Source organism: Meles meles, chromosome 10, assembly GCF_922984935.1.
Source record: "Meles meles chromosome 10, mMelMel3.1 paternal haplotype, whole genome shotgun sequence".
NCBI classification, from domain to species: Eukaryota; Metazoa; Chordata; class Mammalia; order Carnivora; family Mustelidae; genus Meles; species Meles meles.
The window spans coordinates 91,826,998-91,849,128 of record NC_060075.1 but is presented as its reverse complement, the minus strand read 5'-3'; the positions used below and the strand labels follow the sequence as shown (position 1 = coordinate 91,849,128).

Below are 22,131 nucleotides of genomic sequence, written 5' to 3'. Positions count from 1 at the left end.
AAAGATATGACAGCGAGGAATAGAAGAAACAAAGACTAGCGCCCCAGGACGAAGATGGGAGTAAAACTATAGATATGGTACACGGAGTTCATTAACTCATGCTTCGTTTTGCTCTTGCCGACTTAGCCAAGCCAACGGAAAAGGCATCTTGGTGCTTTAGGTTTTAGGTGGGGTCAGCTGGATGGTGGCAATGCCATCATGTCAGGATGCCCAACAGTTGAGAGCTGACTTGCCTTCTCCATGTCCCTGCCAGTTGGATAATTGAAGTGTGCCGACTCCCCTGTAAGCCCAACCCCTTCCGGTTTGGGTGCTTACAATCAGGAAGAATAAGTAAGTGCAGTACAATCACACAGCTGTTAAAAATGATGCTGAGGGGGGCACCTGGGTGGCTCAGTGGGTTGGGCCGCTGCCTTCGGCTCGGGTCATGATCCCAGGGTCCTGGGATCGGGCCCCGCATCGGGCTCTCTGCTCGGCGGGAGGCCTGTTTCCTCCTCTCTCTCTCTCTCTGCCTGCTTGTGATCTCTGTCTGTCAAATAAATAAATAAAATCTTAAAAAAAAATGATGCTGAGGAAGGATTCTTTGTAATATGCAGGGATTGTTGATGTTTTTAAAAACAAGGTAACAGATTATATAAAGAAGATGATCTCCATTGTGGAAAGAAAAAAATTGTAGGCCAAAAATGCTAGAATGTGCTGGTATCTTAAAAGGGGATGTGGTTAGTGGTACATTTTTCCCCTTCCAGATAATGTTTTTTTTGCTCTTTCTGTGCTGCTGCCTCCTCCTCTCCCTCCTCCTCCTCCTGCTCTTCCTTCTCTTCTTCTTTCCCTTCCTCTTCCTCCTCTTCTCTTTCTTCCACTTCCGCTTCTTTTTCTTTTTCTATTTTTAGGTATTTTCTCAATTTATTCTAAAAGCAGTTACATTGAAAATTTAAAGGAAAAAGACTAAATATGAAGACATGGTGGGGGATGTTGTGACAAGGGAAGGCTCCTGAACCCCTTCTGTACCTGTAAGGAAAGAAGTAAAGAGAGGGAAGCCTACCTATTGTATGGTTCACCCATAGAATATTCTGGAAAAGGCAAAACCGTGGACACAGTAAAAAAGATCAGTAGTTGCCAGGGGCTGAGGGGAGGGATGAATCGGTGGAGCAGAGAGAACTTTGAGGGCAGTAAAAATACTCCGTGTGATACCGGAATGATGAATGCATGTCATTACACATTTGTCCAGACTCGTAGAATGGGCAGCACCAAGAATGAACCCCAGTGTACACTCTGGACTTTGGTGTCTGTGATGTGTCAATGTAGGTTCATCAACGCTAACAAATGTCCCCCTCTGGCAGGGATGTTAATAACTGGAGAGGCTGTGAGTGTCCGGGGGCAGGGGGTACAGGGAACTCTCTGCACCTTCTGGTCATTTTTTGCTACGAACCTAAAACAGCTCTTTAAAAAAAAATAGACCCTTTTTTAAAAAATAAGAGAGAGACTCCACTGGGAGGAGAGGTAGAGCTGCGTGGGGCAGGGGATGTTTTGCGGTTTAGCTGGTTTTCCCTTCCACGCACATTTCTAATTATGCCTCTGCAAAGGTCTATCTGATAGTTCGCTCACTTGGTTCATTCCTCCAAAGGTGGTCTTGAGCCCACAGATCCAAGTATCTGGGGAGTGTGGACTTGAGGTGAGCTGATTTCTGTAAAATAGACGATCGCTTGGAATGCTTGTGATTTTAACCTCCGACGGGGCCCCTGGCAGCTAGAATGTCAGTGGGGCTTAAATAAATCTGAATAAACACAGCCTGGAAACGGAGGGCTTTTAGTTCTCTTTGCTGTCTGTGGGGCCCCTTAACTCTCCCACCCCCACTGTGGCGAGAATTTAGAGTGTGGCTGAAGTGTGAGAAATTAGGGAACGGGAACTGGCTGAGCATAGTTATTTTGTTCAAAGCTCGCCGGTGACGGTCCTCCAGCCTCTCTCGTTATGACAGATTAAGAATAAACAAGACCGGGAGGGAGACAAACCATAAATGACTCTTAATCTCACAAAACAAACTGGGGGTTGCTGGGGGGAGGTGGGATTGGGAGAGGGGGAGGGGGCTATGGACATTGGGGAGGGGAGGCGAACCATAAGAGACTATGGACTCTGAAAAACAACCTGAGGGTTTTGAAGGGTCAGGGGTGGGAGGTTGGGGGAACAGGTGGTGGGTGATGGGGAGGGCACGTTTTGCATGGAGCACTGGGTGTTGTGCAAAAAGAATGAATACTGTTACGCTGAAAAAAAAATAAATAAATAAATAAATAAATAAATTAAAAAAAAAAAAAAAAAAAAAAAAAAGAATAAACAAGACCTGTATCTTTGATTTCCATACCTGGCGAAATCTGTTTGTACTTGATATGCATATATATGTGTTGTTTTTGGCATTTCAACCTACCTATTTCTCAAAATAAAGATTTCAGGATTTGGCCTTGCATAAGAGCAATTTAAATTTGCTTTATAAATAATTCAGCTAAGTTTTTCACGGAGTCGAATGGACTCCCAAGGTGAAACAAATGAATAATTGTGTATTTATCTAATCTGACACATTAATATCCTACCTTAGAAAAGCAGCAAATGTTCTATTAAATCTTGACAACACGCTGAATAAGTTGCAACAAGTTCAAGTCACCCAGGGATGGGTAAACTCTACCGTTACACAGCTGACGGCGGAGATCGAGAAAATTAAAGAGAAAGCACTACAGGTATTTATCTTCTTGGAAAATAACCCAGAAAGGATTTTGAATGTGGAGACAGCCTGGTTTTGACGTGTGCCAATGTGTGACGTGTGCTTGCCTGACCTGCCTGATGGGATGACTATAGGACAAAATGAAAGGGTGGTGGTGTGATGCATTTAACTGATGTTCAACGGAGTTCTTACGGCATCAATTCGTCATTGCTGACCCCTCCTTGGGGATGAAACAGGTGCTACTACCAGCTTGTAAATGAGGAAACAGAGACTCAGGGAGGTTAAGTGACTTGCCTAAGGTCACATAGCTAATTAAAGGTATATTTGAGGCAGGAGTTTATCCCTTCTGATTCCAGGGAAAGTAATAGAGTTATTAGAGCTCACAAGGCAAAGAAATAAAGTTCATTGTTGCCAGGTTTTTGTAACTGGCAGTTTTGTCATGAAATCTCATCCGAGTATCTTAGGACTGAAAGGATATCTCACCCAAAAGATAGTGTTCCATCCAGAGCCCGGTGGGAGCCAGGCCTGGTTTAACCCACACTATGGATCTGGGAGAGGAAGTCTGGCAGCGGGAGGACAGGATAGGACCTAGTCCCAAGCTGTGTGACCTGTCTTCCTCCAAGGCTCCGTCTCCGGTCCTTCTCTTTCCCCATAGAATGCCAGCTCCCAGTCTCTGTTTTTCAACTGGGTTGTACAGATCTAAATACAAGCGTTTTGAAAAGAAAAGCAGAAAGCGACAGAACAGGAAGTAGTGCACCAGGAAAAAAAGAGGTTAGACATGAACAGGTTGCAAATATAGGGTAGCAAACCCCCCCCCAAAAAAAACAAAGAAGTCCTCCAGGTTTTCCCATTCGAGGCATATACGCTAGAATAGGGGATGGCAAAATACAGCCTGTGGGTCAAATGGGCGTACTGTTTCTGTTTTTGTTTGTTTTTTGTTGTTTTTTATTCAAAATCACAAAGTTTTATTGGAATCCAGCCCCGTATTGTCTGTGGCTGCTTTTGCACCACAGTGACACAGAGTTGAGTGGTTACAATAGAGACTTCATGGGCCACACAGCATAAAACATTTACTCTCTGGTCCTTTACAGAAAAGCTGTATATTTGTGCTCTTAAAAAAAAAAAAAATGTCCAAAGGAACAAGAAGGTTTTTGGAGTTTTTTCCCCCCACTACAAATATGGTAGGCCAGGGCTCCCGCAGAACCCTCCTAGTAGAAAAAATCCAAAAATGTTTTCTGGGATAATTTTTTTAAAAATTTAATATGTACCTGAATTAGAAAGAGATGGAGGAAATCTTCAGAGGCCAAACACGACAGGGAAGTATGAATCCAGAGAGATAACAAAGCATGAACCTGATGGCAGGCGGAGGAAATCCGCCAATCACTGGTGTAGGAGAGCTGTTGGGTTTTTTTTGTTTTTTTAAGATTTTATTTATTTATTTGACAGAGAGAGACACAGCGAGAGAGGGAACACAAGCAGGGGCAGTGGGAGAGGGAGAAGCAGGCTTCCCGCGGAGCAAGGAGCCCAATGCAGGGCTCGATTCCAGGACCCTGGGATCATGACCTGAGCCGAAGGCAGATGCTTAATGATTGAGCCACCCAGGCACCCGAGCTGTTGGTTTTAATCCTCCCCATGAGCAGAGACAGAAAACAAAGCCCACACAAGGAGAGCATATGACCCCCGCTTGGAAAGGCAGAATCCTCAGTAAAATGTTCAGCTGCTACTCCCTACTGCTGTGTGGACTCACATACACATGTGTGTGCACACAGCTACACACTTACACACTCACACACACACGCGCACGCAGGCGCAGTGCCAATAAAGACACTTGCTGTGGGGGAGGAAGGTCTTCACTAAGAATTGATAACCACTGGCTGGCTCTTACATGACTTCGAGGGTAGCATTCACACTCCCTGTGTGGCCCCAACAACAGCGGGGCCTTAAAGTGGTCGTGGGCCGTTAGTGCCCGAGATGCCTGCCAGAGGCCAGCGGAAATCCCCTCCCGAGGAATGCACCTTCAAACCGAGCCTCAAAAATGTCTCCCAAAACACATAAAAGAACACATTGCCTCAAGCAAGAGGCACCAGAAACAGGAAACAAGAGTCTGCAGATAAGACAGGTACTCCATGTAGAATACAAAATCAGAATGTTCGTTACGCCTGCAAAAATCAAAGAAGGTGTTGAAATTATGGCCCAAGAGCAAGATACAAGAGCTCACAGATGAGCAGTCAGATCTGATGGCTAGATGGGACCAACAGAGCCACGGAAAGAAGAAAGGAAGATAAGATGTTTATTATTGTTTGGAAGGAGGAAAAATGAGAAGCCACCCACATCCGCTGGAAAATAGAAATATAAATTGTATATTCAAACAATGGAATGCTTTAAATTGCTGAAACTGAATAAACAAAAACTATGCAAATTAGCCAGGAAGAACTGTACAAGCATAATTTTGAATTAAAATTCAGGTTGCAGAAATACGCAGCATCATATATTTGTATAAAGATAAAAAAATACCGCACATGTTAGGCAAGCTGCACGGGATCCAGTAAAAAGCACGTAGAAGTAGGTGGAGCGACAAGCGTTCGATTCAGGATAGTGGTTACCTTTGTGGGGAGTGAGGGGGTGTGAGGAGAGCTTAGCTCACTGGTAGGGCTTTATTCTTAACCTGGCCACCATGGATACGTGTCATAGTTGCTTCTATGACCTTGTGTTTGTCTGAAATGTTTTCTTACAACATTGTTTTTAATGGACCAGAAAAGCGAAGGATGATTCCTTCTCCCTTCCTACCTCACTTATTTTCTGAGGGGTAATTATATCATTTGTCTTTTTGTTGTCTGTTACCTAAAGAGACTTTCTCCTCTCTGGTCTTTACATCAACAACAGGCTGAAAAGAAAGCCAAGCACACCAAGAATGAGCTGGACTTAGCAAAGCAGTCGTCAGTGCTGGAGGACAGGCTCTCCGGGCTGCAGACCAAGCTGCAAAGGAACAGAGAGCAAGCCGCCCGTGTGACCGCTCAGGCTGCATCGGCCCAACGCCAGGCTGGGGACCTCAAGCAGGTCATTAGCCCCGCCGGTGCCACCAAGAGCAGACAGACAGAGCCTCTTTGAAGGCTAATCCTCTGACCTCAGCTCACTGTGCCATTTATCAGCAGTTCCCTTAGTGCAGGACCATGCTCAGTGGCGTGTGTGAGTAGGGATCCCGATGGGCATGAAGGCTCTTCTGTCGTGGAGGGTGATTCCAGGGAAGACAGACGTCCTTTGACCAAATTAGGATGCAGTGTTTCCTCCCCGCATCTCCTCCTCCCAGGACTACTAGTGGTGTCCTCATCCAGTGTTTCCTTCCTTTCAGACGTCCAGGATTTGCGCCAGTGGTCTGTCTTGGGTGCATTTACCCTTTACTCTAACTCAATCCCATAACCTATCATGAAAACAAAGAAGTGAAAGTCACCTGCCAAAGAGAATAGGTCAAGTTACAAAAGTCAGAGGGAGTTAATTAAACAGTTGTGGAAAATACCCTATTCATCTAGGCTGCTGAAAGAAACTATCAACTCGTTTTCTCAGCAGGATATCTCTGGTTGGTTGCGTTAATAGGGTAGTTTAAACACGGGAAAAATGGGAAAGTGTTCCTACAATTGTTCCATTCTCTTGCTTTTCATTCCTAATATGGTGGGTAATTTCCCACAGATGTGGGAGTTGAGAACATTTTCTATGGAAGAGAGGTTGGGAGACATATTTACTGTCCATCCTCTCCCCATTTCTCTTCCCGGGCTTCACTAAGCTGTTCCAGATTCTAGACTGTCAGCCACCCAGGCTGACCCCTGAGATTGGCCTTCTAATGCCCAGGGAGCTCCTCATACTAACGTCTGGACCTCCCTCCCCGCCTCCCATCTCTCGTACCTTTTTGCCCACAAAAACCTACCCGTGCTTGTAAAGCGTCACAGGTCACTCTGCCCTTCATCCTTCACTGGCTGCTATCCCACCCAGCTGACCCAGAGATTTGTCACAGGCAGGATGGCATCACTCCTGTCCTCTGTATCTCTCACCTTAAGTCATTTAGGGCAAATGATTGGTGTCCCATAAATAGCTGCCTTCACACGGAGTCATGATTGCTGCTTTATAACAAAGCAATTTTATTTTTAATTAACCAAAACTGAGGAGTTTTTCAGCCTGCAGGAAAAAAAAAAGATAAAACAATGCAAATTAAAGCCTGGAAGTGTCAGAGTGACTCAAGCATATAGACTGGATCGCGGTTTTCCTCTTGCTCCTTTTTGGAACAGTATCAGGCAAATATCGTGCATGGGTGCATGCCTTGTAAATATTTTCTGGTAATGGGAGCGCGTGGCTCTGTTGCAGGAGTTTGCAGAGCTGAGAAACCAATACGCTGCTCTTCAACATAAGACTGGTGCTGTAGGACTGACAAAGGTAACTTTGGAAAAAGTGGAACAGCTAAAAGGTGCAGTGGAAAAACTGGCCACGGATACAGAGGACAAGATAAGAAGAATAGGAGGTAACTCTTCTTTCCTCCCAGCTGTATCGAGGTCTGGGTGACAGGTGAAATTGTGTCTGTTTAAAGTGACAGTGGGACAATTTGATGGACATGCGCATTGTGAAATGATCATCACGATTTAGGTAATTAACACCTCCATCTGCTCACATACTTCTTTTTATGGCGAGAATGCTTAAGATCGACGCACATGTATGGTGCAATGCAATATTGTCAACGAGTCAGCACCACACTGGAACATTCGATCCCCAGAAGCTTTTCATCTTCAAACTGAAAGTCTGTACCTTTGCCCAGCCTCTCCCCTCACTTTCCCCACCCTCTAGACCTTGGCAGCACCATTCTTCTCTCTGCTTCTGTGAGTTCTAGCCTTTTTTTTTTTTTTAAGGTTCCACATAGGAACAAGAGCATATAGTATTTGTCTTTCTCTCTCTGGCTTATTTTCACTTAGTATGACATCCTTCAGGTTCATCTATGTTGTTGCAAGTGGCAGGATTTCCTTCTTTTTTTATGGTTGAATTTTATACACACACACCCCATCCCACATTTTCTTTATCCATTGATGGGCGTTCGGGTTACTTCCATATCTTGTTTATTGTGAATAATGCTGCAATGGACATAGGAACACAGATAATCTCTTCGAGATATGGATTTCATTACCTTCAGATATATACCCAGAAAGGGGATTGCTGGATCATATGGGAGTTCAATCGATTCTATTACACGCTCCACCAATTTGACGGTAACCTAATACTCCACCTTCCTGGTAGAATTTATACCAACTTATCATTGGCACAGTTCAACTACCTTTGAGCCCACCGAGTTGAGGAAGTAGGAATTGGGTCAGTGGCTGGGGGACTGCCATATAAGAAGCCACTTACGTGGTTTTACTTCAAAGGAGTCAGGGAGTCTTCACTGTGTTCATCAGAATAAATGCCCATTGCCTTTGGTCAACCGGAAATGCACTTCTCCTTACACCCTGGTTCTCACCCAGGGGTGATTTTCTCTCCTTTCCTGGGGACAGAAGGATCTGAAGGCATTTCTGCTTCTCACAACTAGGGGGTACAACTAGAATCGAGTGGATGGGGGCCAGGGACGCTTGTAAACATCCTTAATACATAGGACAGGCCCGTGATGAACAATTATTTGCCCAGAGTTCTAAGGGTGTGGATGTTGAGAAACGTAGGAAACCCTGTCCTAACCTCTGCTGCTTATTTTCTCCTCCCATGCAAATAACTGTTTTAGAATCCCTATGATCTAGACCCCAAGGCACTGGTCATCTCATACAGATCTGTAGGTAACTTTCCAGAGGGAACCATAGTCTGGACCAGGATTTTGATCAAAAATGGAAATTTGGATGCACACCCAGTATAGTAAACATGTGGAATACACACAATCAGGAAGTTAATTAGAATCTTTTTTCCCCACAATGGGTACTCATGGTTTTTCTGGAAAGGCATCATGCCCTTAGCAGCTACCTCGAAATCATCAAGAAATAGCCAATGATGAGTAGTTTAGTTTTACTTTTGGTTGCACTTATTGTCTCCAAAACTTTAAAGTTAGTCATATTCATTTGGAATATAAGTAACTCTGAAGACATTCAAACAACCAAGATTCCTCACTTATAATGCTGCTTTGTTGTAAAATGAGTCTTTGGCCTTACTCATATCACCACCATGATATGAAAAAAAAAATGAAAATGCAACATTGGCATGGGCCAAAGTCAGGAAATATACATACCAAACTGTTAACATTCATCATTTCTGGGGAGGGGGAGAGTGAAGAGGAAAAACACCACTTTTTACATTTATATAATTATTTATATAATTTACATCTCTGACATTTATATGACTTACACAATTGTCCTTTTCAGTATTTTCCTAATACTTTTAAAAAGGTATTACTAGGAAAGATTGAAAAGTCAGTTGCTGTTATTTCCAGAACTAAGTGGAGGAGCAAAAAGCAGGAAGAATATTTTCTGTCTCATGTTTTATATCAAGGCCCAAATTGTTTCCACTTATTCCCGTAGACAAGAATTTCCACAATTTTGGAAATTAGGTCAGAAGAGAAGTCAGGGCCTTCCTTCTAAGCGAGGTCTAAAATCATACACTCCACTTTTTTGACTCTCTTCTTACAGCTGATTTCACAGCTCAGCAAGGGAAGAAAAGACATCGGCTTGGCCACCTTGCTGACGCTGCGACTGAAGAAGGGTCTGACCCACTAGGGTGGCGCTCTAGTTCCCCCTGGTAGGAAGAAGTGGCCAGGGGACCCCAGAAAGAAGCCTTTCCTTACCTTGGCAGGATCAAAGTGGAGAGAGTGGAGAAATGCCTCCAGGCCAGAGCCAGGTTCCTTTCACAAAACTTTGTGCCAGTCCGGGTCGCAGGGAGGACCAGGCAGCACAATTGGAGATAATTCTGGATCACTGAGCCAGAGTTGGCTCAGTTATCTTTTCATTGAATAACAAAGCACCCTCCATATTTGGGGATTAGAACTACAAGCATGCCTGGTTTTTCTGTGGGTTGCCTGGCTGATTCCTCTGCGGGTCTGTGCCTGGTGACCCGAGCATCTGCTCTCAGCTGATGGGTCCATCGGCTGGTCAGTCTCGGGTTGGCTTGACTGAGATGCTGGGCCCTCCTTCAACAGGCTCTTTCAGCCCAGGAGGCTCTACAGCTTGCTTGCTTCAGGGTTCCCGACAGTGGGCAGGGGAGCCCTAAGGCCCTCGAGGTCCTGTGCATTGATTTTTCTTACTTTCTGTTGGTCACTCCGACAGGCCCAGCTGGACCTGGTTTGAGGGAAGAAGGCAAATAGCTTCTACTTCTTGATGGGAGGAACTCTCAAAACTCTTAAAAACTCACAGGAATTCCAAGACTCCCCTGAGGGAGTGGGGGGTGTCATGTGACTGGCTTCATTGAGAAGCCATCAGCATCCCTGGGCTCGAGGGACCAGGGGTGAGGGAGGGCGAACGCTCTGACGTCGCTCTCTGATTGATGGAGCCAAAGGCGCCTCCTTGCAGGCTGAGGGGAGACGTAGGACTGCCAGAACCCTTCGGCTCCACAGGGACAGCCTGTTCACTCTCCCCGCCCCCTCCCGTCCCCGATCACTCCTCTGAACTGTCCAGTGGCCAAGCGTGAATGAACTCCAGAGATCCTGGGAGCCAGATGATGTCATCCACTGAAGCTAGCTTTCCAGGACAGAGCAGGATGGAGAGTGGATGTGATGAGGAGGCGAATGAAGAGGAACTCTCACAGCCTCATTGACTTCTGTGAAAGAGGTGCAGGGGTCTTTTTTCCTGTTAGTACAAATACACGTCCAGTGCTGAATCTCTTTTTCAATCCCAAATGATCTATATTTAAGTTTCCAGAGACAGAATGCTCACCACCTTCCATGGCAGCTCTTTCTTTGAACAGCTGTGACTGCTAGAAAGTTCTTTAAAATCAGACAAAATTTTCCTTCATGAAGGTTTCACTTGCTGGTTTCATTCTATTTCCTCAGGATGACAAAACACATTTCCTCTGCTTTCATAGGCCTCAAATACTTGAAAATATAGGACATGCCCCAGATCATCTTCTTTCTCTATATAAAACATCACCAGTTAGTTCATCTTGATCTTTTGTTCACCAGACGGTTTCCAAATTCTTCAGCAATCCAGTTCCTTGCTCTAAACGTATGCTCCAGGCTAGTTTGACAATTCCCCCCTCAGGATCCAGGTTTGACCTGTCTGGGTTAAGTGGGACATTTACCTTCCTTGTTTAAGAAGTTTCACTTCAACCTATAAGAAGTTTCTTTTTCTAAAGGCACTTCACACTCTTAACTGTACCCCTCTCTACCTCTTCCATCCAATATTCTGTGGGCTCCTTGCTGGGGTTTACTATAATTCCCAGGTATTTGTTGAATGAAGAGTGGATAAATGGAAGGATGGATGGATGGATGGATGGATGGATGGATGGATGGATGGATCGGTGGAATGAAGGAAGGAAGGATGGATGGATGGACGGACGGACAGATGGATAAATGGAAGGATGGATGGATGGATGGATGGACAGACAAATGGATGAATGGACGGATGGATGGATAAGTGGAAGCACAGATGGATAGATAAATGGAAGGATAAATGGAAGGATGGATGGATGGATCAATGGAAGGTAGGAAGGAAGGATGGATGGATGGACGGACAGATGGATAAATGGATGGATGGATGGGTAAGAGTGGAAGACATCATTTGCTTTTCCTGTTCAGGGGCTTGAATATCCGCAGAGCAGAATGAAGAAATGAAAATGTCAGTCTTTTTTTACCGAAAGACTGAGAACCCCTAAAGTGGTGAACACATGTTAAAAAGTGAAGTTAAAACAGCAAGAGCAAACCTGTGAAAATATTCACCAAGTCCAATCAGGGCTCATCCTCCATCTTTTCATTTCTAACAAACTCTAACAAGCTTTTGACTGGCATTGATAAATGCCATTGGATGTAAAATACTTTTTAGACAAAAACATCAGTTTGTTCTGATTTGTGTGAAAACCTTGAGAAGCCTGGTGACAGTACATGTTTTTTCTGTTGAATCACAACGCAGAGCTAAATATGTCTTGAAGAGGCACAGAAATCCCTGTGTTTCATATAAGGCGGGTATCCAGGAAGAACCACCAAACCCAATCTCTCCTTTCCTTCGTTATCTTGTTTCAGATTTAGAAAAGAAGATCCAAGATCTGCATCTGAGTAGACAAGAAAAAGCAGAGCAACTGAAACAGCTGGAAGATCAAGTTGTTGCCATTAAAAACGAGATTGTCGAGCAAGGAAGTAAATATGCTACTTGCTATAGTTAGGCAGAGGCGAAGGGTGAGTCGCCTCTGCCTTCTTTTCTGGCTTCTGACAAGGAAGCCTGAGGAGCTCTGCCGAACTTGGGAAACAGAAACGGTCAGCCCCACCTCCTCTGGCTTAGGAGCCCACTCCTAGCCAAAGATTTGAGCTGGACCAAGGAAATGCTGTTCCACGTAGAAGAGAAAGGAGGAAGTACAGACATCGTCTCCGGCTTCAGAAACCTTTCCTCTTGCCCTCCTTTCCCTTTCATAATGTAAAAATAATGTGTTACATATGACAAGTGCAAAATAAACAAGTATTCTGTTTACTAATTATCACTTCAGTCAAATGAACCAAAGTGAAATAAGTTGCCTGTGGGGGGATGGGTCTTGCAGGGGGTAAAAGCATTACTAATCGATGGGCATCAAGTTCCAGTGAAGTGAAATGAGTAAATTCTAGAGTTCTGCTGTACATTGTATGTAAGTCAACAATGTACTGCACACTTAAATGTGTGTTCAGAAAATAGATCTCATCTTAAATGTTCTTACAACAATAAAGCAGAATAAAAATAAATTTAAACAAATTAAGCTAAAATACATCAATGTCCCTAACACTAGGATGGAATGAATCTGGATGGCATGAGCTAGATTGTCCTGGGTTTTACTTTTAATTTAGATTTGCTTTATCTCTAAAATGATTATTCTGAACAAAATGCACACAATTCAAAATGTAATGTGTTTTTCCACCCACTTCCCTCTATATTCATTCTCTCAACCAAAGGGTTCTGTTTGCCCCAACAGCACTGGAACAATATTCAAAAAGACAAATATTGAAGTACTTTTTGTGATTTGTCTGTAAGCAGTTTTTCTGTAAAATGTGCTACTGATTTTTGAAAGACCAGCAATCCCATTGTTATGGTTTAGTGTGAAAGATCAGATTTTCTCATTTCAAAATGGGTCTGTGATTTTGCATGAACTTTTTTTTTTGCATGTATGATATATAACCGAGCACCTTCGCTTCCGTTTGTGAAAGCCATCCTTCAGAGGGATTATTATAAGGCAATTTGGCCCCACAGTTTTGAATAAGAAATAATAGACAGCAACATTGATGTATGAAAGAGGAAAGCAGCTGGAGCCATCTTCCTTAAGGACTGACTCATAAAAAATGGGTTTATAATCAAGGAAGAGGTTTTAGAATTACACATGTTTTGCTTTCCCACTCATTCCATCCTCCCTCCGCCTTCAGCAAGCATCTCTTTACCAGGTAGAGTGATCCAAACCTTCTTTCCTGGCGATTCTGTCTCTGAAGGTCCTGCAAATACAGAGGTAGAGTGCACTTACATTACATTTTGCCCTTGGATTTGGCAGGACTGGATTGTCTAGGCTGCAGTCATACCCTTCCCTGCTGCCACTGTGTAACAAAAGCTCTATTTCTCTTTAAGAGTTGAGACCAATGACCCCATCAAAATGATAATCCCCCCTTCTTTGGCCTGTTTATCCTGAAAGAGCTGGTTATTGGTAGGTTTCTAATTCAATGGTGCAACTGTTGTATCATCTAGTAAAAACATACTTCCTTAGAGACTGGAGCCCAAAGTCAGGTAGAGTAAAATTTTGCCTGTGAGGCATTTGAATGTAATTGCAAAGAGTGTCAGATTTCCCCCCTCTCTTGGTTTTAGATCCGTGTATTCTGCATCGAGAAACCTCCCTCAGTTTTCAGGGAAGAACTCACAGCTCTGCCTTACATCAACATGAATACATGGTCTTTGCTTCTGTTATAATGACTCTGATAGTTTCCTAGGCTTGAGGTGAGTGAACACCACATCTGCCCAGCACTGGGAAGTCTGTCGTGGTGTGTGAGGGACCGGAACAAAGAAGTCTACACTGAACTCCATGCGTCTCAGAGCAGCGGTGGGGGGAAGGGCAGGAGATAGAGAGCCAGGGTTGAGACGGAGAGTCGTGGCCGGGCTCACAGAGACTGACACAGGCAACACTCAGTGACAGGGCATCGGACATGATCCGTGACTGTGACTGTGGAAGGGAGAGCAAGATGGCGGAGAGTGTACCGGGTCGTCACACATGGAGTCTGTGGCCAGTATATGTGAGGAAGCCCTGTTACCAGAGGTCAGAAAGACATTGGCAAACCAGCTAGTCTCATCAGAAAATCATTGTGAAGATCAGGAAGCATCACTATGAGGAAGCCGGTGTGGTCCATTAAGGAAACAATTCTATCTTCTCCTAAACTAGAAACCAGTCTCAGGTGAGGGGCAGCTGGGGGTCAGGAGTTAAGTGCCCTTGGCCCACAGCACCAAGGTGGCAAGATGAAGGGAAATCAAAAGAATTGCTGTCCAGTATCTACTGTCTTCCTTCTTTCTCTTGGGACTAGGACTCCTCCATGTTCTAAACGGGTATGTGGTTGCCTAGTTAGAGAAACTATTTCTCAGCTTCCCTGGCAGTTCAGTGTGACCATGTGACTGAATTCTGGCCGGGAGGATATTTGTGAGAGTGTTATGTGCGACTTCAAGGGCACAACCTTAAAAGGAAGCTGTTCAACCTCCGTGGGAAGCAAGAATAATGACCCCAGAAGATATCCATGTCCTAACCTCCATCGCCTGAGACTATGTTATGCTACACGGCAAAGGGAAATTAAGGAGGCAGATAGAATTCTGGTTCGAATCAGCTAACTTTGAAATGGGGCAATTAGCCTGAGCTCTCCAGGTGTGTTCCGTGTAACTTTTTTTTTTTTTTAAATTTTATTTATTTATTTGACAGAGAGAGATCACAAGTAGGCAGAGAGGCAGGCAGAGAGAGAGGAGGAAGCAGGCTCCCTGTGGAGCAGAGAGCCCGATGCGGGGCTCGATCCCAGGACCCTGAGATCATGACCTGAGCCGAAGGCAGTGGCGTAATCCACTGAGCCACCCAGGCACCCCTGTTCCATGTAACTTTAAGAGTCTGTAAAAGTGGAAGAGAAAGGTGGAAGAGAGAGAGAGAGGCAGCAAGATACTAGCACAAGAAGGACTTGTTCTGACATTCCTGGCTCTCAAGACAGAGAAGGAAGTGAATCCCGGAAACTAGAAAAAGCAAGGAAAGGGATTCTTTCCCACTGCCTCTGGAAAAGAACACACCTTGATTTTAGCCGAGTGAGACCCATGTCGGACTTCTAACCTACAAAGCTGTAAGATAAACACGTGTTCTCTTAAGCTACTATGTTTGTGTTAATTGGTTATAGCAGCAACAGAAAACTAAGACATTCTCCATTCATCTTTTTCCCCTTCAAGTGGGCCAGAATGTGGCGAGTCGGGTATAACCATGTCGATGAGGATAATCCTGGTGAAACAGGGCAAAAGAAAGCGAAATCCCTAGCTACCAGTCAAGGTCCCGCAGGGTGCAGATGGTACAAGCTGGAACGGTTTAATGAGGGGACGGTGGAGGAAAGCTATAAAGGTAAGGGCAGCACGAGACAGGGAGTCCTCACCGGGTGAGGCGAACGGCTGATGATGGGAACTGGAGAGAGCATGTAGGGAGGTCACTTTCTATTCCTTAAACCAAAAGACCAGACTGATGCTGCCGTGTAGACCAGCCTCCTGGGGCTTAGAGGCAGGAAAATGACCTTGTGGATTAAAGCTGTCTACCCCTGGTTTCCCTGGATGGCCTGCCAGCTTGAACTCGTGCAGGAGAGAAAAGCAAACCTCTCGTGTGATGTCACTATGACTTCGGTCTCCTTTAAATCCACCAAACCAATATTCCCTTTAGTATCTCTGAGGCACTAACGGAATCCGGTCCCTCTCCAGACTGCTGCATCAGTCCCCTCTCTGTCCCACAGCACAGGCACAGGGGCACCAAGGGGCAGGTGAATTCTGTCTTGTCCCTTACATGACCTCACGTGATTCACAGCCTCTGAATTTCATGTCTTCTTTTCCTTCTGCTGTGAAATGTTAAGGACTATGCTTGGCTACTGCCCAGGGTCACTGACAGGTGGAAGGGTTAGCAGAAGAGTAAGGTATTCCTGAAATCCTTCGGAGTCGGAGACCTGCTTCCTAGCAATCACCGTGTGTGTGTGTGTGTGTGTGTGTGTGTGTGTGTGTGTGTGTGTGTGTGTGACATCCGCACTTCCCTTGTGCTCAGGCGCTCCTGCCGCGCTGCCTGCCTTAAAAGCCTGATTCCTGTCTCTCCACCAAACTGGACTTTTCCTTAAAGAAACTCCTCCCCACTTCACCACCCCAACCCCACCTTGAAGTCGTCTCTTTCCCGCTTAGCTGCAAACACTTTCTCTGAAGTCTTCTCTTACCTCGCAAGTTTGCTGATAAGCCTTATCTACCCAGATAGTAACTTATGGGAGGATGTGGAACACGTGTTCATGGTCAATTAATCTTCGACAAAGCAGGAAAAAAATTATCCAGTGGAAAAAAGAACTTCTCTTCAATAAATGATGCTGGGAAAATGGGACAGCTATGCATAGAAGAATGAAACTCGACCATTCTCTCACACCATGCACAAAGATAAACTCAAAATGGATGAAAGATCTCAATGTGAAACAGGAATCCATCAAAATCCTAGAGGAGAACATAGGTAGTAACCGTTTTGACATTGGCCACAGCAACTTCTTTCAAGACCTGTCTCCAAAGGCAAGGGAAACAAAAGAAAAAATGAAGTTTTGGGGACTTCGTCTAGATCAAAAGTTTTTGCACAGCAAAGGAAACAGTCAACAAAACAAACAACCCATGGAATGGGAGAAGATATATGCAAATGACAAGATAAAGGGCTAATATCCAAGATCTATAAATAACTTTTCAAACTCAAGGCCTGAAAAACAAATAATCAAGTCAAAAAATGGGCAGAAGTCATGAACAGACACTTCTCCAAAGAAGACATCCAGTTGGCTCACAGACACATGAAAAAATGTTCATCATCATTAGCCATCAGGGAGATTCAAATCAAAACCACATTGAGATACCATCTTACATCAGTTAGAATGGCCAAAATTGATAAGACAAACAAGTGTTGGAAAGGATGTGGAGAAAGGGGAAACTTCTTACACTGTCGGTGGGATGCAAGTTGGCGCAGCCACTTTGGAAAACAATATGGAGATTCCTTACAAAATTAAAAATAGAGCTACCCTATGACCCTGCAATTGCACTACTGGGTATTTACTTCAGAAATACAGATGTAGTGAAAAGGGCCATATGCACCCCAATGTTCAAAACACCAATGGCCACAATAGCCAAACTGTGGAAAGAGCTGAGGTGCCCTTCAACAGACAAATGGATAAAGAAGATATGGTCCATCTATACCATGGAATAGTACTCAGCCATCAGAAAGGATGAACACCCAACTTTTGCATCAACATTGATGGAGATTATCCTGAGTGAAATAAGTCAAACAGAGAAAGACCATTATCATATGGTTTCACTTATCTATGGAAATAAGGAATAATATGGAAGACATTAGGAGAAGGGAAAAAAGAAGGGGGGGAAATCAGAGGGGGAGATGAACCATGAGAGACTGTGGACTCCAGGAATCAAACTGAGGGTTTTAGAAGGGGGATGGGTGAGCCTGGTGATGGGTATTAGGGAGGGCATGGATTGCACGGAGCACTGGGTGTTATATGCAAGCAATGAATCATGGAACACTACATCAAAACTAATGATGTACTGTATGGTGACTAACATAAGAACAACAACAAAAAAACACGTGTTCAGGCACTTCCATATTCCTTTATAGAACTTAGCACTGTGTGGAACATTCTAAATATTTGTTCACTTACATATTAGTTCCATAAATCGACTCCAAATTGTTGCAATTCAGACAGTCCTGGGACCATCCCTGAATAAAAAAGTTTTCCACTGTAACATGAAACCAGCTTAGCATATGGGTTGGCCCCTCTAAAAGTGTAATTGAGAACAATGCAAGTCTTTCTCTCCCTATTAAGAGGAAACCATGTCAAATGGGAATCCAATCCATGCATAGGACAAAAGAAATCCTTTTCTCCATCTCTCCCCACTCTCTGTAACCACCACCCTATAGCAGCTAACTGAAAATCATTTCTCTGGAAACTTCTCGGCTGTAAAAACTCCCTCAAACTAAGCTCCCTGCTCTTTCCTCTCAAATCTGGTTCTTCCCTTTGCACATGGTCACTCTCTCTTTCCCTCTGCCATGGATGTTTGTTCACAAGATTGTTGATATTTTCCAAGCCATGGGGCCCTAAATTAGAGTGTGCCACCCCCAAAGGAAGGTCATGGCCTCACAGGCAACAGCCACACTTCCCAGGCAGAGCTCACTGGGCCAAAGGGAAGGAGCACCTTGCTTTGCATTCAGTTAGGCTTTGCATAGAGAAAGCGAATGCATTAGGTGGCTAAGCAAAAAACCTTAGAAAACACATGTGAAAAACATTTTTATATATAAATATAAAAGCTTATATATTTACATAAAAGATTTATGCATAATTTATGTAAATAAATTATAAACTATAAATTTTAGTTTCTCGGTAATCCTTAGCCATTCAACAAATTAGATTAATCAAACCCTCCTGCGTGCAACCCACCCACACACCCATTCTTCTCTTTCCTTGCCTCCAATCCCCCTTCCCCCACAAGCCTGAGTAGTACTTTTCCCATTCACCTTCTGCTTCTAACTAAAAGTTCTTGGCCAGCCCTGATTCCCATGCTCCAGAAAAATGACCAACTTTGGTGACCAACAACCACCATTTTCATAGGCTTTTTCCGTTATAAGCTTTTAAGATTTTTAGGAAAAGAGATGCCCGCTTGCACTTTACAAGAAGACAGTCCCCTGTTTGTTCTCTCCTGTTTCCTGCCCTCAAACCCTTGACAGCGCACATTTCCTCCCCCTCTCCCTCCAGCATAAAGCGGACGAAGCAGGACTCCTCTTAACAGATAGTTCAGCCATCAGCATCTAGCTTTTCTCTACTGGGAAATAGTTTGAAACCACATATAATCTTTACTCATTAAATGCTTTGGCCATTCTAGAAGGCTGCTCCTGCCCTACCAGCCCACCTCTGACTCAGCCTGCCGACTGAGCAAACTTGGTTAGGCAAAGCAAAGTTACCACAATCTCTACTAAACACATTAATCAGGACGTACAGGATTTTTGAGTACAGTGCTTTCTTCCTGTTCATATGAATTATGAGATTTTTTTTTTAAAGGTTCAGTGTTTGACTCCTAGCCATATTGACATTGTTCCATGCACAACCATGGTTCTTTGATGACAAACACCAAAGTCTAGGAAATAGGGGGCTGGCTATGTCTTATCTTATATTTTCTGGGTGGTAACAGATGAAGTTTACTGCATTCAAAGTCCTCTGGTCCTCCCTACGTGGCATCAAGAATTAAAATCTAATCTTTAGTACTGGTACTTCCTTGCAGGGAAGACTTTGAAATAACCCACAGAGCGTTCATAGTTAAGAGAAAAAATTTTTTTATCAGTGGAAGATAGGCCCTCTAATGGGAAAAACTCTAAAACGACTATCTGAAAAGTTCTAGAAGGAAGTGGGCAAACCCTTAGAGACGCTGGCTGCAGGCATCTCTCTGGAGCTTTTGAGCATGATCTTCTCCCCAAACTTGACCCTCCTTCAGGAAAAGAGGTTTAAGGACTCTTAAAGTGCAAGAGATTTAAAGACTTCCCTCACCCCCTCCCTTCATTTTCAGAAGAGCATGAAGGTGACTTTTTTAGCGGGGTCACACAGCTTGTTGATAGAAATGCCAAAAGGTGGGAGAGGGGTGAGAGCAAACCTCTTCCAGGACAATACTCGTTCTATTGGACTCTTTCTTTCAAGACCACTTGCTCTTTTAACTGGTCTTAGGCTCTATGAAATGGTCCATCGAATACAGGAGAACATTTTCTTCAATTGACTAACTTATATTTTTATATAATTGGCCCATGTTACTAGGGATTTCATCGAAAGTGATTCTGCTAGAAAGAAAACAAGGGTCAAAGTGGCTTACCAAATAGAAATACTTTATCCTTGATGTTAGTGAACAAACAAGTCTAATCTTGTAGGACTAGGGGGTCTTTCAAGAGTAGCCAACTAATCGGGTGCCTGGGTGGCTCAGTCGTTAAGCATCTGCCTTCTGCTCAGGTCATGATCCCAGGGTCTGGATTGAGCTCCCCACAGAGTCTGCATTGGGCTCCCTGCTCTTCGGGAACCCCGCTTCTCCCTCTCTCACTCCCCCTGCTCGTGTTCCCTCTCTGACTGTGTCTCTCTGTCAAATAAAATCTTAAAAAAAAAAAAAAAGAGTAGCCAACTAAGTGAGCATGTAGTTAGTTGTCATCAAACACAATCAGCAAAATTATTTTTAGTTCTCAAAGCTTTCCAAGTAGTTCTTAAAAACAAAGCAACAATGGAACAAATAACAAGGTAAGCCAAATTTAAACTGTTATATCTAAAACTTATTACAATAGATGTGTATTCAACAAAATTCATTTGCTTTAGTAGTTGTAGGTTTATTTCATTTTCCTACATAAAGAACTACCTGGTTGGGTGTAGAGGTTCTAGAGGATACACAACCAATTTCTAGGACTATTTAATAAGCAAACTGATATCTAGATTATTAGCTCTGTTCAAGTGAATTTTGAAATTAATCCAAGTTTTTTTTCTTGATTCTCAATTGAGCCTATTAAAAGCATCACTATACTTGAAATTTCTAGAAAGAAATAGGAATGGAAGTTAAATGGAGCCTGAACAACTAACAGCTAAACTAGTGTTTGAGGATTCCAGAGATTCGTACCATGGGAAGAAGCTCAAAGTTTGGAAAGGCTGTATAAACATCCCATATCTGAAGATAAACACTTGGGGAATCTTTATGACATTCAGGCTTAGCTCTGTGTTGGCCATACTGCATTATAATTCATCTAGGGAAGCAAAATACTAGTGGAAAAGATCAAGTATTTGGGATTAAAAGAATAATTCCTTTCATTTGGGAAGCAGTCTAAACTTTCTTATAAACCAATGTAAAAAAGTTAATCTATTTATATAGGATAGATTTCAAATTGCAATTTTCTTTTAAAATCCCAGTTCTGTCCAACTCTCCACACCACCACCATACATTCTACACAGCAGATCCATAGAGATGTGTATTCTAAAATTTCGCCTTAAATTCCATTTTTCCTTCTATCCATGTTGGGAGCTAACTCTAATAGATTTAAACATTTATAAACATGTTTCCTTGTAATAAAAAAAAATCAACTTTCCACTGTGAATACAGTTGACTATATTTTGACTGGAACATAAAAGCAAAGGAAGTGGTTACAAAAAATTAATCACGGCTATTCAACATTGTATTCAAACCCAAATAGACCACAAGAGTTCCCACTCAAACTCAAGTTTCTATGAAATACCTTCATGTTTTAGGGATATCAGCAAGCTTGATCTGTTTTCTGATCTGTTGTCCTCGGTTTTGACTGCGCAGAAGACACTCTTGGCAGGGGTGAGAACATGGCAGTATTTCCATCTAAGTTACAGAGTTTATTAAAGTGACTTCATTTCTGAACATAAAAGGTCATTTTGGAGAATGCAATCACAGGAAACTAGCTTAATCAAAAATTTTTTTAGAACAAGGGCTATTACATGTTCATTATGCAAAAATATCATAATATAAGGGGAAACGATGATTTAATATTTTGGGCTATATGCAGGCAATTCCTGGGTGTTCTCCCTTTTTAATCCCTCAAGAAATGTAACATACATCTACATTTTTTTTTCATGACTGGAGCCTACTTTTCCCTAGTCATATCCCAAAAAGAAAAAAAAAAAAAAAGCCCCCACCTTTTTAGGCAACTGTCTAGCATTCCATTACAGGGGTCTAGCATAATACTTAACCGAAGTGGCCATCAATTGGGGATCAATCAGTCATTTACAGTTTCTCTCTTGTTTAAAAACAATAGTGTAAACCTCCTGATCTGCCTAATTTGGCATATTTTCCTACAAAGTTATGTGTAATTTAAATTTTAGTATTTGTTTGCCCTCCAGAAAGGCACACAGTTACCTTCAAAAGAATTAGTTATGTTAGTGCCCTCGCGAACCTCATGACAGATGATGCCACGCACAGACTCGGGGACCTTGACTCACCATTATCTCATCATCGCCCTACACTCTCCCCGGCATGCTGTAGAGCACGGCTGAG

At 43.3% G+C, this 22,131-nt stretch overlaps 1 protein-coding gene and 1 long non-coding RNA gene across 3 annotated transcripts in view; one reads left to right on the top strand and one right to left on the bottom strand.

Annotated features, from left to right (window-relative positions):
• The window catches only part of LAMB4 (laminin subunit beta 4), a 90,996-nt gene extending 78,751 nt beyond the window's left edge, over positions 1-12,245 (top strand). Inside the window, exons 30-33 of the mRNA XM_046020878.1 lie at positions 2,585-2,723; positions 5,591-5,764; positions 7,061-7,214; positions 11,886-12,245. Coding sequence (XP_045876834.1) covers positions 2,585-2,723; positions 5,591-5,764; positions 7,061-7,214; positions 11,886-12,025 — 607 coding nt within the window. The 3' untranslated portion in view covers positions 12,026-12,245. The remainder of the gene's footprint in view (positions 1-2,584; positions 2,724-5,590; positions 5,765-7,060; positions 7,215-11,885) is intronic.
• Positions 4,984-22,131, bottom strand: part of LOC123951820 — a 29,393-nt gene continuing 12,245 nt past the window's right edge. The window contains exons 3-6 of one of the 2 annotated variants that reach the window (XR_006820516.1): positions 13,260-13,310; positions 9,501-10,926; positions 6,751-6,874; positions 4,984-6,125 (exon numbers count right to left, since the gene is read on the bottom strand). This is a non-coding gene — a long non-coding RNA (uncharacterized LOC123951820). The remainder of the gene's footprint in view (positions 6,126-6,750; positions 6,875-9,500; positions 10,927-13,259; positions 13,311-22,131) is intronic. The other variant, XR_006820517.1, reaches the window with a different exon arrangement.